Here is a 17,650-nt window from a genome sequence, read left to right as displayed (position 1 = left end):
CCTCATATGTATACATTGTGTAATAGCATATGCAATATATTAGATGCGTGTGTGTATCTCCTTAAATAGGCATCCTTCATTATCCAAATCTAATCCATTTCCCAAAAGCATTAAATAGAAAATTTGAGGATAAACAACTATTTTAAGTGGGGAAAATAATGCATTCCCAGCTCCTTCCAAAAATCCCAACCAATATCCCCAAATAACATTAAAACTCTTCAACACTTTTATAACCACCCACCAAGGATTTTGGCATAATAGAAAGCATTGAAAACGCCAATTACTTCATTATTCAACACTTAATGAACTCATTAGTGGTTATGTTTGTGTGCAATACACAACAATTTTACACAGAACCCGATATGAATGATTTCCCCTCCACGCTGCAATGATCATGAGATGGAACTAAACAAACCAAAAAAAAAAAGATGCTGAAGATACTCAAGATATCATCTAGAATTGTGGACTCAGATTGGTGGTGCCTCCAGGCACCTGGCAGTCTACATAGAGCCCTGGGAAGGGCGAGATAATGATCAGTAATGTGCAACATGTCTCAGCAATGTACAGGACAGGATCTAGAGCAGGTGAGCCGCAATTGGTGTCACCCACATCCTGGACTCAAACAGGACTTAGAAGAGGTCATACAGCGTATTTTTATGAAACAGCAAATTCTGGGTTTAAAAGGGGGGAGGGGCAGCCCAGGTGGCTCAGCAGTTTAGCGCCGCCTTCTGCCCAGGGCATGATCCCGGAGACCCAGGTTCGAGTCCCACGTTGGGCTCCCTGCAAGGAGCCTGCTTCTCCCTCTGCCTGTGTCTCCGCTTCTGTCTCTCATGAATAAAAGAGAAGAAATGGAACATTCGCTAGTTCGTGAAGTTTCCCTGTGCTCCTTCCCGGGGAAACTTCCCAGTTTCCCTAAGCCCCCACCCCCCCAGGTCATCTGTTTGGATTTCTCACTATAAACCAGTTTTGCCCATTCCAGACCATCATATAAATGGAACTGTACAGCATGAGCAGTTTCCAGCAACTTTCACTCAAAATATTATCTGTGGGATGCATCCAGATTGAAAGATCAGATTTTTTTTTCCTGAATGGCCATCCATCACAGGAAGGATATATCATCCATCCTGATATATCAATTGACTCATTTCCAAATTTTGGCAATTTGTGGAAAGTGCAGCTATAGACATTTGTGTAGCGGGCTTTGGGTGAGCAGTTTTCTTTTCTTTGGTAAGTGGGACTCTTGAAGCTGTTTAGTAAGTGTAACTATGGTAACTTGATAAAAAACTGCCCAGGGACTTCCCAAAGGGTCTGGACCGTTAAGTATTCCCATCAGCGGTGCATGGGGCTCTGTTCCGCTGCTTGGCTTCCCCGGCCACGCTTTTGTACTTCCTTTTTGCCACTCCAACAGATGGGCGCAGGGCTATCTCATCACGGATTTTTCCCAATGGTGTTTTGGATGAACATTTTATCTCAATGCAGTCCTATTTATCATGTTTGTTTTTTCTGTGTAGCTCATGCTGTTTGTCTTAAAAACATCTGATGAGATATACTTGACAATTTTATTGCTCAAAAATGTCCTTTGGAGTGACAGCAGTCTTTGTCCTTGCGCCTCCACCCCCACCCCAACAGGGTCCCCTGGAGTGTTTGTTACTGTAGAGGGAACAGAGGTCCTGGGGACAGGGTGGGATTACCGTAGAGTCACCAGACACACACACACATACACACACACACACACACACACACACACACTCAGCCACAAAAATGACCAGCAAAGGAGCCAGCTACCCATTGGAATATCCTTTCCCTCAAAGAGGGCAGAAATCCACGTGGTGACCTGTGCCCTGTGCCCTGTAATAATGTCCAGAAGGACATTACTACACTATTTCTCCATCTTTGTTTCCTAGCCTTGGGTGGGAATGGGAATTGAGAACTGGGGAAGATTCGGTGAGAGACACACACATACACATATACCCCAGCACTGAGGCCTCCCAGATCTGATGTTGGTGGAGGGGGCAGGGGGAGAGGCTGGAGCCTCTGGATGTCCTGAGTGTGCAGCAGGGCCTCCAGAGCCCCAGTTTGTGATTGCAATATCCAGAGTGCCCCAATCAGGGTAGGGAAAGTCCCTGTGGGGTTTACATAACTGATTCCTTCTCGCAGGGGTCCGCATCCCCAGCAGGTCTTGGACACTGTTTGAGGAGGGGGTTCCCCTCTTCAGTGGGGACAGGCAGTGGAGACAGGGGTGTCTCACTCTTCACTTGGATCAGCTCTGGCACCGAGCTCCGCAATTCTGTGCGATCCACATAGTTTTGGAGGAGTCCTGCACCAAAGGCATCACCTTCCACGTTGAGGACAGTACAGGACCGGTCTCTGAAGGGGCAGGAGTGACAGGGAAGTGAGTGGGAGGGGAGAAGGTAGTGTCCAATCCCCTACTTCTCCCCCCACAAAACTAGGAGTCCCCATTGCATCTTCCTTCATGGGACGTTGTTCTACTCCTAGACTCAGCTTATCCCTCCATCCTTCCAGGATGCCAGATAACCCTTCTTCTTAGAATCTCAAAGATGGGGATGTCTGGTGGCTCAGTGGTTGAGCGTCTGCCTTTGGCTCAGGTCATGATCCCAGGGTCCTGGGATCGAGACCTGCATCAGGCTTCCCAGAGGGAGCCTGCTTCTCCATCTGCCTATGTCTCTGCCTCTGTCTCATGAATAAAAATAAATAAATAAAATCTTAAAAAAATAAAAACAACACCTCAAAGATCTTTTCACCCAGAATCCAATGAGCCTCCTACCTCTCTTCTTTCCCATGGAATCCCAAAGTATCCCATTATACTCTCTCTTTCTCAGAACCCCAAAGATTTTCTGCTCCAACCTCCCAGGAACCCAAACAATTCTTCCAATAAGACAGAAAATTTGCTTCTCCTGGAACATCAAAAAGTCACTCCACCCTTTTCTTGGGGACTCAGAAGACCTATCCCACTTCTCCTCTTCCCCTCGAAATACTTTCTCACTCGGGCCTTTCTCTTTATAATACAAGATCTCTTTTTGCTTTCTCCTTATACTTTGTGTGTGCCATTTGAGAAAATTGAGCTATAGGGCACATACCATAAAATTCACCCTTTAAAAGTATACAATCCAGAGGCACCTGGGTGGCTCAGTCAGTTGAGCGTCCAACTCTTGATTTCGGCTCAGGTCATGATCTCAGGGTTGTTAGATCGAGCCTGCCTTGGGCTCTGTGCTGGGCGTGGAGCCCGCTTACAATTCTCTCGCCCTCTCCCTCTTCTCCTCCCCCTCCACTCCCCTCCACCCCAGTGGTTTTTAGTATATTCAGAGTTGTACGACCATCACTGCTATTTAATTCCAGGATGTTTTCATCACTCTAAAAACACTCCCACACCCACCAAGCAGTTATCTCCCATTCCCTCCTCTCCAGCCCCTGGCAACTGCTAATCTACTGTCTGTCGATTTGCCTATTCTGGGCATCACATAAAAATGGATTCATATGATATGTGGTCTTTTGTGTCCACATTCTTTCACTTAGCATGAGGTTTTCAAGGGCTCACCATGTGGTAGCGTCTATATATGTGTCTGTGCTTCATTTCACTTTATGGCTGAATAATATTCCATTGTTCTGGATATATGATATTTTATGTATCCATTCATCAGTTGATGGACATTGGGTTGTTTCTACCTTTTTGCTATCACGAATAACACCACTAAGAATGTTCATGTACAAGTTTTTGTGAATATGTTTTCAACTCTCTTGGCATTATACCTAGGAGTGATGTGGCTGAGAAACAGTAACTCTTGTTTTAAACTTGTGAGACCAAACTTTTCCAATCGTTAATGCTCTTAATAGCACAACGGTGATTGCCAACAATGACAGCATTAACTGCTTACCAGGGGCTCTTATAATGGAGTTACATGTTTATGTCATCTGATCCTCAAGGAGAGGCTAGTCCCTCCCCTTTACAGATGGAGAAACTGAGATAAGAGAGATGAAGTACTCAAGCAGGGTCATACGGGCTAGCAGAGGTGGCCCTGGGATTTGAACACAAGCAGCCTGGCCTCCTCCTAAGAGTCTACTCTTCACCTCTAGGGCACACTCTCTCTGGGATTTTTCTTAGATTAAAAAAAAAAAAAAGAGAGAGACCCCCCCAAGATCCCTTCCTTCCCTCTGACTAGAAGGATCAAGATATCACCCCTTCTTCCTCTCCTCTTCTGACTCCCTCTCAATGACCCTCTTGCTCAATCCCCTTTTCCCAGGGATACCATTAGGCTCCCAAAGCCCCAGACCCACACTTACACTAGCCAATCCACAGCCAGGATCAAGGAGATGTCCTGAACGGGCAGACTGACTGCCTCCAGGATGATGGCCAGAGTGAGGACCCCTCCAGCGGGAATGCCGGCGGCACCCACACTGGACGCCGTGGCGGTGACCCTGGGGGAAGCGAGGGGAGGTCAGGGTCAGAAGCCTTGGTAGCTAGCGGGAGAAGCTGTCACGGGAGCCCGGCGTGCACTCTCAGGAGAGGGGGTCAGACGGGCCGGGGGTCCCTATGGCCGCCGCACCCACACTCACAGGATGGTGATGATCTTCACAAAGTCCAGGGATCGCTGGTTGAGCTGTGCAATGAACACTGCGGCCACACACTGGAAGAGCGCCGCACCATCCATGTTGACGGTGGCACCGATGGGTAGGATGAAGCGGCTGATGTGCTTGGCGACACCATTCCTCTCCTCCACGCACTTCATCATCAGAGGCAGCGTGGCCGAGCTGGGGCGGGAGGGGGGTGTGGTGTCAGCGCAGCCCCACCCCCATGAAGCCCGCCCAGCCCACACCCACAGGCCAATCAATGCATGCCCAGGCCCCGCCCACTATCACAAACCCCGCCCCGTGCCGAAGCCCCGCCCAACCACACCCACTGGCTCCACCCACAGCTCTCCCCAGCTCTCCATGCCCTTCTCCTCCCAGAGCCAGGGGCACCCAGGGTCCTGCAGAATGCCTGCATTCCATAATTTATGAGTCTTGGGCCCCTTGGGAGAGTACAGACTGCTGTCCTTCAAAATACACACAAAAATCCCAACCTAATTTCTACAATGCTTAGGAGCTCACTGACCCACACCCCCTCCCTGCTCTACCAATAATGGACCTCCACCAGTAACAGGCTTCTATGGGATGCTGCTGTGCGGGAGGGCCGGGTTCTGAGGACACAGTGGACAAAATACCTAGAAGAGGGTGGAAAGGGCTCCCAGAGGTTGGGTCCAGGGAGCGCTAGACCACTACCCCCGCTCCCCCAAGGCCAGGCCTTGTCGGGGAGGAGAAATTCTCAGGAAGGGAAGAAGAAATCTCTAACCCAGTGGTTTTCTAATGGGAGAGGTGGGGGGATGTTGCTGGACCTTATCAGAAACTCACAAAAGTATGGCCTCTGTATCCAGATCCAGTGTCCCCAAACACAACATTTCAAGGGTCTACAGATATCTGATGCCCACTTCAGGCCCCTTGGTTTAAAAATCCTGGACTAGTCTGCCCCAAGGCCATACCTAGAAGAGGTGCCGAAGGCAGTGGCCAGCGCTGTCATGATGCCCCACAGAAAGCGGTAGGGGTTTTTGCGGGTGAAGAGGAAGTAGATGAGGGGCAGCACGAGGAGCCCATGGATGGCATGGCCCAGCAGGCAGCACAGGATGTATTTGCCGAGACTAGCGAAGAGCATCCCCACATCCTCCATCTCCACAATCTTGCCAGCCACCAGGAACAAGATGCCCACAGGGGCATACCTAATTGCAGGAGACAGATTACAGCCTCTGACCATGTGCCATCCGGGAGGACCAGGCTTTGTGCTCAGTACACAGCCTGATCACAGCCTCCCTCGAGGGCAGGAAACACCCAGACCAGTGTGTGCTGAAGCTCTGGCACATTCCCTGCCACCGTCTCAGCTCTTTCCCCTTGAAAATAGTACAGCAGGGATAAAAGAAGCCTGGAGGCTTCTATCGCCATTTGTCAGATTTGGACTTAACACCTGACCTCCAGGGGCACCTAGGTGGCTCAGTGATTGAGTGTCTGCCTTCAGCTCAGGTCATGATCCTGGGATCGAGTCCCGCATCAGGTTCCCCGCAGAGAGCCTGCTTTTCCCTTTGCCTATGTCTCTGCCTCTCATGAATAAATAAATAAAATCTTAAAAAAAACAAAACAAAATAACCTGACCTCCATGAGTGAGTCATTTACATTTCCCGGGTTTGTTTGTTAAAGCAGCTAGGATGATTTAAACCAATACAATCTCTCACCACATCATGAGAAATGAAGTCTGTGGCTCATGTCTTAATAACAGCCCACAGATATGAAGCATTTATGATGGGCCGAGTGAGCCCTTGAACATGAATGAATCTTTACCACAGTCCCACAAAAGCTCCTCTGTAGCTATAGTTGAATTAAAATCTAATAGGTCTGTAAAACAGGGACTTTAAGGCTACTGGCTTCATAGGAATGTTGGAGGAAATGAAGTGCCAGGTAAAGTGACTTGAAAGCTCTTTGTACACAATAAGTGATTTATAAACTTCTGCTGGAATTATTATCACCCTTTCCTGGAGTAAAGCTCCCAGGGGTGCTCATGTCTCCCAGCTAGGGGGCCTCCCCAGACTGCCTCTCGGTTTGATCATGATGGCTGTCTCCCAAATCCCTTCATCTCTTTGGGTAACAGAAGAAAGGGCCCATTTCCCAGCCACCTGTGCAGCTAGTTTTGGCCAAATGCCCAAGCTCTGGCCAGTGGGTTGTGCCTAGAAGTTATACAAGTGACATACTTGATAAATATTAGCTGATACTATTTATTATAGGCATGCTATAGGTCAGGTGGTGTCCCAAGAACTTTACACTCATTTGTGGCTGGTACTATCAGTCCCATTTTCCAGGTAGGGAAACCAAGGCAGACTGAGATAAGTAACTTGTTCTAGGGCACACAAGTGGGAAGAGGCAAGGGGCCTGCTCTTAACCACTACCCTGACTCTCTGGCAGAGTGCACTCAATTCTGCACAGAAGTTTCTTAGATGTCAGTGACACCAGAACTGGGATGGGGAGGGGGGATAGGATTGGTCAAAAACGCAGCAAAGCTGGCATCTCTCTGACTTCCCACCTTCTAGAACTATGGTAGGTCCTGAGAATCAGCATGGGATGATGTGAAGAGGAGGCTGGGAAAGAGCAGGGTGGAAGCCAGAGGTCTGTGTGTGTGTGTGTGTATGTCCTCGTTATCTGAGGTTTAACAAAACTCTTAATGATAATCAGCTAACATTAAGTAAATGCTCAGGAGGTGCTAAGCATTTAAAACACTTTCTTTACAAGTGCTTTACCTAGACCTCCTATTACTCATGTCATCTTCATGATAACTCAGATGTTTGATCACATGCAAATTTCTTCAATGGAAAAAAAAATAATAATAAAAAATTTTTTTTCTTCAATGGAGATGCATTTGTTAAGCTGTGGCCAAAGCTCAGCTGGCTTCTTGTTACCTTCTAAGAGGACTGAGAGGGGATCCCTGGGTGGCTCAGCAGTTGAGCATCTGCCTTCAGCTCAGGGCATGATCCTGGAGTCCCAGGATCAAGTCCCATGTCGGGCTCCTGCATGGAGCCTGCTTCTCCCTCTGCCTGGGTCTCTCTCTCTCTCTTTCTGTCTCTCATTAATAAATAAATAAAATCTTAAAAAAAAAAAAGAGGATTGAGAAGGTGCTCAATTGGTCTCTGTTCCCCTGTAATACAGCACTGTCCTAGCCTCATCTTCTAATGAAGAAACTGAGGCACAGACAGGGTAGGTCACTTGCTCAAAGTCACACAGCTGGCAATGGGCAACGCTTGGTGTGAATCTAGGCCGTGTGGCTCTGAGGAACAGATGGAGGGTTGTCCTATCCCACATCCTACTGCTCCCCCGCACCCCTCCCACCACCTACCACATGATCCAGGAGACCAGCACCATGGTGGCATCATTAAAGGAGTTGAAGAAGCGGATGAGCAGCTCTCCCTCAGGCCCCAGCTTCCGCAGGGCCACACCAAGGACAATGGCAAATACCACCAGGCCCAGAATGTTCATACTCTCCACCTCCTCCCCAATGGGCACCTTTGGGCAAGGAACAGAGTGGGAAGGAAGGGAGGATGCTCAGTCAACTCGCACAGTCTCTAAGGGTCTGTCTGGGGCCTTGCTGGGACCCTACGCAGACAAGACAGCTCCTGGAGCTCATTTGTCTCTTCCTCCAAAGGCTCTCAGTCTGGGTCCAGGAGAAATAGACCTGTCACCAGAGGCCAGCCAGAGTGACTGGAGAATGGGGAAACCCAGGGGAGTGTGGGAACTGAGGGCGAATGCCAGCTTCGGGGAAGGGGCCAGGAGGAAGGAGTCGGGGAGGGCTTTGCGGAGGAAGAGGCCGAGAGATCTAGAGAACAAGAGGACTGACCAGGCAAAGACAGGTGGCAGAAGGTTCAGGAGAAGGGAAACAATGTGCATCAGTCTGGAAATGAGAGAGCCTTGGGCACTCAAGGGACAGAGAGAAATCCACTGTGGCTGGGATAGGCCAGCCAGAGCTAAAACACGAGGCTGGGTGGGCAGCTGGGCAGAAGCCTGACATCGCAAGGCCTCACGGATTGGAGCAAGGAGCCTGGGCCTTCTTCTGAGGGCTGTGGGGAGCATAAAGGGGCCCTGGGTAGGGGGCGAGACAGGGTCAGGTTTGTGCTTTGGAAAGAATACATTGTGCCAGGTTGAGGGTAGGTGGGTGAGAGGGAGCTGCGGGGGGAAGGTAACTGGACAGGGGGCAGGGGCAGGTGGGGTGGGAGCAGAAGAAAAGCCTGGACCAGGGAGCAGGGGGCAAAACAGAGAAACCAGAAACCAGGCGGTGGCTACTGAGAGTATAAAATAGGTACCACCAAGTGTCAGAAGCCCCAGGGAGCAAACCCAGGCTGGGGTGGGAACAGAATGGAAAAACCCCAAATGGGCCAATGGATGGGGCCCCACCCCCGTTCCCCTGCTCTCACCTTCACCATGGTTCCGTTGATCCATCTGTGTTCGTAGGTGGTACTGTACTGTAGGTGGGGGTGGACAAGAGTCAGTATCAATTGCCACCAAGGCTCCCCCACTCCATCCTGGCACTAACAGTGCTCAAAGCCGGCCCTAAGCACCCCCCAAATACAACCAATCACCTTGCATCCTGCCTGCAACCCTGCTGAGGTAGGATGTTCATACCATATGCCTGTTTTCCAGAGGCGGAAACTGAGGCTCAGAGAGGAAAAGGCACTTGCCCAGGATCACAAAGCCTGAATTAGAACCCGGATGGGGCTCAGAAACCATAGTCTCCTTTCTCAATTAGGGGCATGGATGGTTTCAGAGGCTACCCTAGAACCCTATAATCCCATTCATAAATGCAGGGGCACATCTGCTTTTCCAGGCACCACCCAAAAGCAGGTGCCTAGGGGCTGCCAGGGGCTGTGTCCCTCCCTGCCCGCCCCCACCCCTCGGGACATACCCCCAAGGACTCACTGAGCGGAAGGCTGCGGACACCAGGTTGGAGGGGAAGATATTTCTGTAGAGACAGACAGGGAGGGGGGCATGTTATTAAAAACCACAGGGGGGAGTTGGGGTGTGTGTGTGAGGGACTGAATTGGCCTCTTGGGATGGAAGCAAACTTGGGAGGCCCCATTGGCACCCAAATGTGGTCCCCACCTATACCTCAGGCCAGGTGTGTTCAGGTAGACCTAAGCCCTGACCTGCACACTTTTCCAGGAGGTAGAGAGGCTGGCATGCTAGGCCCAAGGGATTGTGGATTGAAGGTGAGGAATGCTGGCCTCCCAAGGCAGGCTGGGGCAGTCACCGGGGCCTCAGCTCCACCCCAGGGAGCAAACTTAATACCCAGAGCATCTTGCATCAGCCACTTCCTCCTGCAGGGCTGAGAAACCCTTTGGCCCTGGGGGCCTTGGGGCCGGTCTGAGTGGGTCAGAGGGTTTGGGGAAGGTCTGGGTGCCTCCGAAAGAGGTAGAGAGAGAGACAAGGGATGGCTGTGTGTGTCATGAATGTGTATCTGTGCAGCAGCACACATTAAACCCCACTGAGCCGGTCAGGGAGCTGAACAACAGCCTCTTGTGTCTCAACAGCCTCTTGTGTCTGAGTGGGATGAAAGTTACAGCAAATGGGTGTGTAGTCTCCCCTGTGGTACGTGACATAAATCCACTCACTTATTTTTATTTTGTATTTTTTAAATAGGCTCCATGCCCAGCTTGGAGCCCAGAGCAGGGCTTGAACTCACAACCCTGAGATCGAGACCTGACAGATCAACACCAAGGCAGGCGCCCCTAAATCCACCCATTTAATCCTCCTGACAACACCCTTTCCTCCCCATTTTCTAGAAAAGAGAACCAAGGCACAAAAAGGGAAAGAAACTTGCCCAGCCAGGAGATAGCCACCTGGGATTTGAACCCAGCCAGCTGTCTGCGTGGTTCTAACCACGCCGTGTTCTGGTGTCCTCCCTCCCTAGTGATGTGGTGAACAACTGTGTTGTGGGCCTGTATACAGTTTCTCAAGCATTGGTATCCGGTTGGGGGTGCAGGTTCGTGTTCAGATATGTGGGACAGAGTTGGGTATGTTCGTGGTCTTGAGCATGAATGTTTAGGCAACTCTCGCTGCACTGGTGTAGTTATTGGCATCAGTGAGTGGCTGTGTAAAGGGATGTTAGTATACCGCGTGCGTGTGTGTGTGTGTGTGTGTGTGTGTGTGAGAGAGAGAGAGAGAGAGAGAGGTCCCATCTGTGGCTGAGTGTCTGAGTGCCTGTGTCCAGCTGTGTGTCAACTGGCTATAAAGTTGTGTGGCTCTGAGATGTTCCAGCTAAGTCTCCGAGGAGCTGGCCCAGTGTGCGTGTTACTTCTATTTTGGCACAAGGGGAAGCCTGTGCACATAAACAGCCTCCCAGTGGGTGTGTCCATTGGCCAGTAGGCCTGTACCCACCCAGGCCCGGCAGCGCTGGATCAGAACCCAGCTAATCTCCCCCAGCCAACAGGCACCCACCCACTGCAGCTTCTGGACACCAAGCCCTCCCCGAGGGCTCTCATCTCAGCATCTCCGCGGGCACAGATACCCCAGACGGCTGGGAGAACCCAGTTCCGTGACTCATCATTTCCTCTCCCCACTTCCAGGAAGTCCCCTACCAACCTGGAGGCATTGAATCAGCAGGTCCCAAAGGCCAGGCCATGTAAACCCAGGGGTCTGCCCTCCTCAAAATGGGGGGTGGGGGTGTGTGCCATTCTTGGGCAGAGAGCAAAGATCAGAAGAAAAGGAGACTGCTCCTTTTTTAACTGGCCCCCTTCTGTGCAGCCTAGAGGGGTTGTGGGGTGGATGGAGGGAAAGCCCAGACAGGAGGAAATGGAATGGAAAGTCCTTGGAGGTGGTAGGGTTTAGCAGGAACATATAAAAGGGAAGCTGCCAGGGCCCCGCTGAACTGGGCGGGGATGGGAGGCTGAGAAAAGAACCTCGTTAAAACAGGGTGACACGTAGCCTGGGGAGCACTGGGGCTGGGAAATGGGGCCTGTGGAGGTCACCCAGATCTCCTCAGGTCCCCCAGGGGCTCCTTACACAAGGAAACCAAGCCCTCTGACCCTGGATCCAGAACCACCATCCTGAGGCCCTTAACAGCCCCCAAATCCCCTTCCAAGCGCCCTCCCTCCCCCACTCATCCTCTGTCCTCACAGCAGACCCTCTTATGTCCCCTCCCTGCCCCCAAACTCCCCAAGCATAAGACTTCTTGGCCTCTCACCCTCTTTAGGGTACCCACTCATGTCCCCAGGCGCCCACATTAGAAGGCTCCTTCCCCAGGGCTCTGTCCTCACGCGCTGGACTCTGACAAAGGGCCACCATCAGCATCCCTCACCATCCGATCCGGTCTCTCTCAGGCCCTGGGGATGCCCTCCCGCCCTCCCTAACACGTGTCCCCTCCCCACGTGGCTGAGGCACCCCCTTTCCTCCCGCCAACCACCATCCCCGACTCCACCGGGCGGGGAGGGGGCTCTGACCTCACGAGATCCAGGAACGAATCGAGGACTTCCTTGCCGGGGGCCTCTTCCACGCCGCCCGTGGCGGCGGCCGAGGCGTTGATGGCGGCGAAGGCGGCGCCGGGCTGTAGGGCCAGCGCCAAGACCACGCCGAGCGCAGACGCCAGCAGCGTGGTGACCAGGAAAAAGAGCAGCGCCCAGGCGCCCAGGCGGCCGAGCGCGCTCGAGTCCAGGCTGGCGGCGCCCCCGATCAGGCTACACACCACCAGCGGCAAGATGATCATCTTCAGCAGGCGCAGCAGCAGCTCCCCGGGGAAGGCGAAGGCTGCCAGGCGCGCGGGACCCAGAGCGAGCGCACCGCCGGCCCCCGACACCCCCATACCCAGCGCCACGCCGGCCACCACGGCCACCACCGTCAGCAGCACCAGCAGGTTGGCGCGAAGGCAGCGGCGCACCCGGTCCCGGGAGCCGCAGCGGCCGCCTCGGGTCGCGCCAGGGTCCTCCAGGGGGGCCAACGTCGGGGCACCGTTCGCGGTGGGCTCAGCCGCCGCGAGCCCCTTGGGGTCTCCCCGGGGCGGATCGGCCACCATGATGAGCGCCCCGGGGCTCCTGAGCGCCTGGAAGCGGGGCGCGCGCTCGGGGCTCCTTCCCGGCGCGCGGACGTGCGTTCCTTAGAACCGAGAGTTTTGTAACAGGCCTGGAGCCTGGAACTCTGGAGGGTTCCCGGGAGCCGGGAGTTCACGCGCCTTGGTTCCTGGAGAGTCTGAGATCCCAGCCCTTCCAGATTGCGCCCGGCGCCCGGAATCTGGAGCCGCTGGGTTCCTCGGCCCTAGGGATGGGAAAGCAGGAGTTTATCAGGCTGGGACCTGGGGTCCTCGGCTCTGAGGGCTCAAGGCGTGCAAGCGGCAGGGGTCCTCAGGAAGCCAGGTCCTGGTAGCGCAGATCCGGGGGGCGAGGGATCTCGGGGTGCCGGGGTCCTGGAAACGGAGGCTGAATCGGGGGGGCGGGAGACGGAGCTCCGGGAAGAGGAGAGCCGGGCTCTTGAGTCCGGGACGGAGGGGAGATCCAGGCCCCCGGGCGCGCGCGGAAGGCGGCGACGGGGGAGCCCGGGATGGATTAAGAGCCGCGGGTCCGGGGGAAGCTCGCGGGCGCGCCGCGTGGCTCTGAGCCCGCCTGGCGGAAGCTGCCGGGATTAGGGGCAGGGGCGAGGCTTGAGAAGGCGGGGAGCGGACCACGGGCGCCCATTGGCGGAGGCGCGCCCGGAGCCCTCCCGCGAGCGAGAGGTGGGGCTGAGGCCAGAGCCCGGCCCGGTCACCCGTAGAAGGGCCGACTCGCAGTCGGCTACCTCGGGAGCCCCCGGCGCCGAGGGGCGGGGGCGGGGGCGGGGGCGGGGGCGGGGGCGGGGCCCGCTGGGGGCGGGGCGTTGACGGGCCGCGCTTTTTTTCCTTCCCGCCGAAGGAATCCGGACGTGAGTGGGAGCCGGTAACCCACGGCGGTTCTTGACCGTGGGGGTCTCGAGAGTGCAAGGGAGCCGCAGGTGGCTCCCCCGGCCTGCAGCGCCTCCGCCCGGAGTTTGGTCTTTTGCCGCCTCTCGAAACTCACGTAAAATGCAGATTGTTAAAGCCCATCCCACACGTGGTTGGTGTAAGATTTAAATGAGATGGAGCTATTTATTTAATAGTGTTAATAATTTAAAAACTAAATGTTCCCGGGGCGCCTGGCTGGCTCAGTGGGTGGAGAGCGCGACTCTTGATCTCCGGGCTGTAGGTTGGAGCCAGACGGTGGGTGTAGAGGTTACTTAAAAATAAGATCTTAAAAAAAGGGCAGCCAGGGTGGCTCAGCGGTTTGGCGCCGCCTTCGGCCCAGGGCGTGATCCTGGAGACCCGGGATCGAGAGTCCCACGTCGGGCTCCCTGCTTGGAGCCTGCTTCTCCTTCTGCCTGTGTCTCTGCCTGTGTGTGTGTGTGTGTGTGTGTGTGTGTATCTGTCATGAGTAAATAAATAAATCTTAAAAAAAATTTTTTTAGGGTTGCATGTGTGGCTCAGTCGGTTAAGGATCTGCCTTGGGCTCAGGTCATGATCCCAGGGTCCTGGGACTGACCCCAGTGTGGGGGAGGGGGGAGTCCCTGCTCAGTGGGGGGTCTGCTCTTCCCTTTCCCTCCGCCCCTCCCCCATGCTCATGCTCACTCATGCTCTCTCTCAAATAAATAATTCTGAAAAGATTTTATTTACTTATTTGACACAGAGAGCACAAGAAGGCGGAGCAGCAGGCAGAGGGAGACAGACGAGCAGACTCCTCGCTGAGCAAGGAGCTGGATGCGGGGCTCAATCCCAGGACCCTGGAATCATGATCTGAGCCAAAGGCAGACATTTAACCCACTGAGCCACCCAGAAGACCCTCAAATAAATAAAATCTTAAAAAAAATTTTTTTAAATAAATGTTCACTGTCCAGAACCCAACACTCATCCATAACGTCTGTTTTTTTTCTTTTAAAGATTTTTATTTATTTATTCTTGAGAGACACAGAGAGAGAGGCAGAGACATAGGCAAAGGGAGAAGCAAGGCTCCCTGTGGGGAGCCCGATACCGGGACTGGATCCCAGGATCCCGGGATCAGAACCTGAACCAAAGGCAGATGCTCAACTACTGAGCCATCCAGGTACCCCAAAAACAGCTGTTCTTAGGGACCCCTGGTTGGCTCAGTGGTTGAGTGTCTGCCTTCAGTTCAGGGGGCTCAGGGTGTGATCTCAGGGTCCAGGATAGAGTCCCGCATGGGGCTCCTTGCAGGAAGCTGGCTTCTCCTTCTGCCTATGTTTCTGCCTCTCTCTCTCTCTCTCTCTCTCTCTCTCTCTCATGAATAAATAAATAAAATCTTTTAAAAAATAATAATAACAGGCTGTTCTTAGGATTATAATCCACTTACCCTGGTATGTAACTCACAATTCGCCCATTAAAAATTAGAATTCAGTCTAACAACTGTGCTAATGATTTTTTTTTAAGACTTTACCCTTCCATTCATGAGAGACAGAGAGAGAGGCAGAGACACAGGCAGAGGGAGAAGCAGGCTTTCCTCGGGAGCCTGATGTGGGACTCGATCCCTGACCCTGGGATCAAGCCCTGAGCCAAAGGCAGACGCCGAGCCACCTAGGTGTCCCTGTGCTAATAATTTTAGAAATGTTTTCACCAAATACTTACCCATATGTATTTTTTAAGTAGGCTCCACGACTCTGAGATCAAGACCTGAGCTAAGATCAAGAGCCAGTAGCTTAACCAACTGAGCCATCTAGGCACCCCGTTTTTTTTTCTCTTTTAAGGTAAAATGTACCTACGATGAAATGCATAGATTGCAAGTGCATTCACTGATTTTTGACAAATGCATAGCCTGATTTCACTGGAATCCTCATAACTGCTTGGTGAGGTAGGTCTCACTATTATACACATTCTTCAGATGCACAAAATTGGGGCTTACGGCCAAAGGAAGTCATTCACCTTAAGGCTACACCTGGGAAGGCTGGGAGTTGCATGCCTGCCTCCCAAGTTCCTAACCCTACCCATTGGGTTGCCTCCCAGAATTTCTTATTGGAGTTGTTTCCAGTGAATCCCTCACGATTCCCTACTCCTCACAGCAGTGTTGAAATCCTAATTCCTTGGGGCGCCTGGGTGGCGCAGTTGGTTGAGCAACTGACTCTTGGTTTCCACTCAGGTCACGATCTCGGGGTTGTGAGATCGAGTGCTGAGTTGGGCTCTGCACTCAGTATGGAGTCTGATTGAGATTCTCTTTTCCTCTGGCCCTCCTGCTCGTGCTCATGCTCTCTCTCTCTCTCAAATAAATAAATCTTCAAAAAGGAAAAAAAAAAAAAAAGGAAATCCTAATTCCTTCCCCAGCTGTCGTGTTCTCTGAGGACATTTCAGGCATTCACATTTGCTCAAAGACTGTGATAAGCTCAGAAACTTCCTTGTGAGGCAGCTGTGAGGCTCCAGGCAAGTCACAACATCTGTGAGCCTCAGTCCTACAACTATAAAATGGAAGAAGAATAGATCACACCTCCTTGGGTGCCATGAGGATCAAATGTGATCACATGTTTAAAGCATTTAGACAGGATGCAGATTAGCCCTTTAAAAAGTTAACTGGAGCTATTCCTATAATTGCTATTTTTATTATTAAAGAACATGGTTTGGGCTTGGACCAGGTGTGGGTGCTGCTGAACCCCAGTAGTGAGCTCTCTCTCCTGGTCACTGCCAGCCCTAGGCCCAGACTCACTTGGGAAGGAGCTTTGGGAACTTCCAATGACATCCTGCAGGATCTCAGGCATCGGTGCCAGGAGAGCCCAGATCTGCCCAGGCTCTGAAGTCGTGTCACCCAGGCGCCTGTCCACCTGTGTAGACCTCCTTCCTGTGTCTCTCAAACAGTCTCCCCTCGTATATCCTCCCATCCTCAGCTACTTCCAAAAGCCCCAACCCCACCTCACCCTTGTAGGCTGAAGTCGTATTCATTTAACAAACTCCTGCTCAGCTCCTGTGTGCTTGGCTGTGTGGTACAGAGTGTGGGCACTAAAGCTACAGGAGCATGGGTTCAAATCCCGACTCCACCACTTATCAGCTGAGTATTGGGTTTCTCACTTGTCTTGGAGCCCGTGAGCATAAATTTGAGTGTGCACACAGTGACCCTTGATTCAAAACATTTCCTGATGGTCAGCCCCAGTGGCCCAGTGGTTTAGCGCCGCCTTTGGCCCAGGGTGTGATCCTGGAGACCCGGGATCGAGTGCCGCATCAGGCTCCCTGCATGGAGCCTGCTTCTCCCTCTGCCTGTGTCTCTGCCTCTCTCTCTCTCTCTCTCTCTCGTTCTCTGTCATGAATAAATAAATAAAATCTTTAAAAACATTTCCTGAGCCCTTACTAAGGGCCAAGTGCTGTTCAAGTGTGGGGATTTGGCAGTGAGAAAAAGAGAGGAAGGAAGGAAGGAAGGAAGGAAGGAAGGAAGGAAGGAAGGAAGGAAGGAAGGAAGGAAGGAAGGAAACAGAAGACACAACTCCTTGCAAACATTCAAGTGAGGGGAGACAGGAAAATAATCCTGGCCTACCAGAGGGTAGATTCTAGAGAAAACTGAAGCATTGTATGGCAGAGAGGTGGAGTGGTCAGGAGTGGCCACTCTGAGGTGGTGACATTTGCAATGGGACCTGAATGACAAGAAAGAGCCTTCAATCGGGAAAGAACATCTAGAAAAAAGGAAGAACAGGTGCAAAGCCCTGAGGTGGCAGGAGGAGTGGCTTCCACTCTGTTTGAAGTGCTATCAGACCTTATCTTAGCTCCACTAATCCTCAAGACCTCATGGCTCTAGTTTTACTGATTGGGAAGCGGCTGGGGTATTGAGACTTCTTGTGGCCCAAACCCCCTACCTGGACAGGGAATTTGAACTCAGGTGTCTCCGACCCCAGCCTGTGCCCTCAACCCCTATCGGATACCATGACTACCCTTGCAGTTGGCTCCTCCCCAAGCAGAGGCATGTCTTTCAAGGGACCCCCCCATCCATCCTGAGCGCAATGGTTGGCCCTGTGATGAATGGTGCCAGGGACCAATACCTTCCTGGCCCTGTCCTCTGGGGACTCACAGGACAATGGGGTAGAGACCACCCATCCCCAAAAGGTGATGACACAG

At 52.5% G+C, this 17,650-nt stretch overlaps 1 protein-coding gene across 1 annotated transcript; it reads right to left on the bottom strand.

The window, feature by feature from the left end:
- Positions 1–1,780: 1,780 nt before the first annotated feature.
- Positions 1,781–12,688, bottom strand: SLC1A5 (solute carrier family 1 member 5). The gene is given in 8 exon segments (NM_001284450.1): positions 1,781–2,367; positions 4,300–4,434; positions 4,573–4,767; positions 5,535–5,768; positions 7,925–8,091; positions 8,997–9,044; positions 9,499–9,541; positions 12,018–12,688. Coding segments are annotated over 8 exon segments (1,626 nt in total). The 5' UTR covers positions 12,587–12,688; the 3' UTR covers positions 1,781–2,132.
- Between the last annotated feature and the right edge of the window lie 4,962 nt (positions 12,689–17,650).

This window comes from Canis lupus, chromosome 1, assembly GCF_011100685.1.
Source record: "Canis lupus familiaris isolate Mischka breed German Shepherd chromosome 1, alternate assembly UU_Cfam_GSD_1.0, whole genome shotgun sequence".
Taxonomy (NCBI): domain Eukaryota; kingdom Metazoa; phylum Chordata; class Mammalia; order Carnivora; family Canidae; genus Canis; species Canis lupus.
The sequence above is the reverse complement of the archived record's forward strand: the minus strand, read 5'-3'. Positions and strand labels throughout refer to the sequence as shown.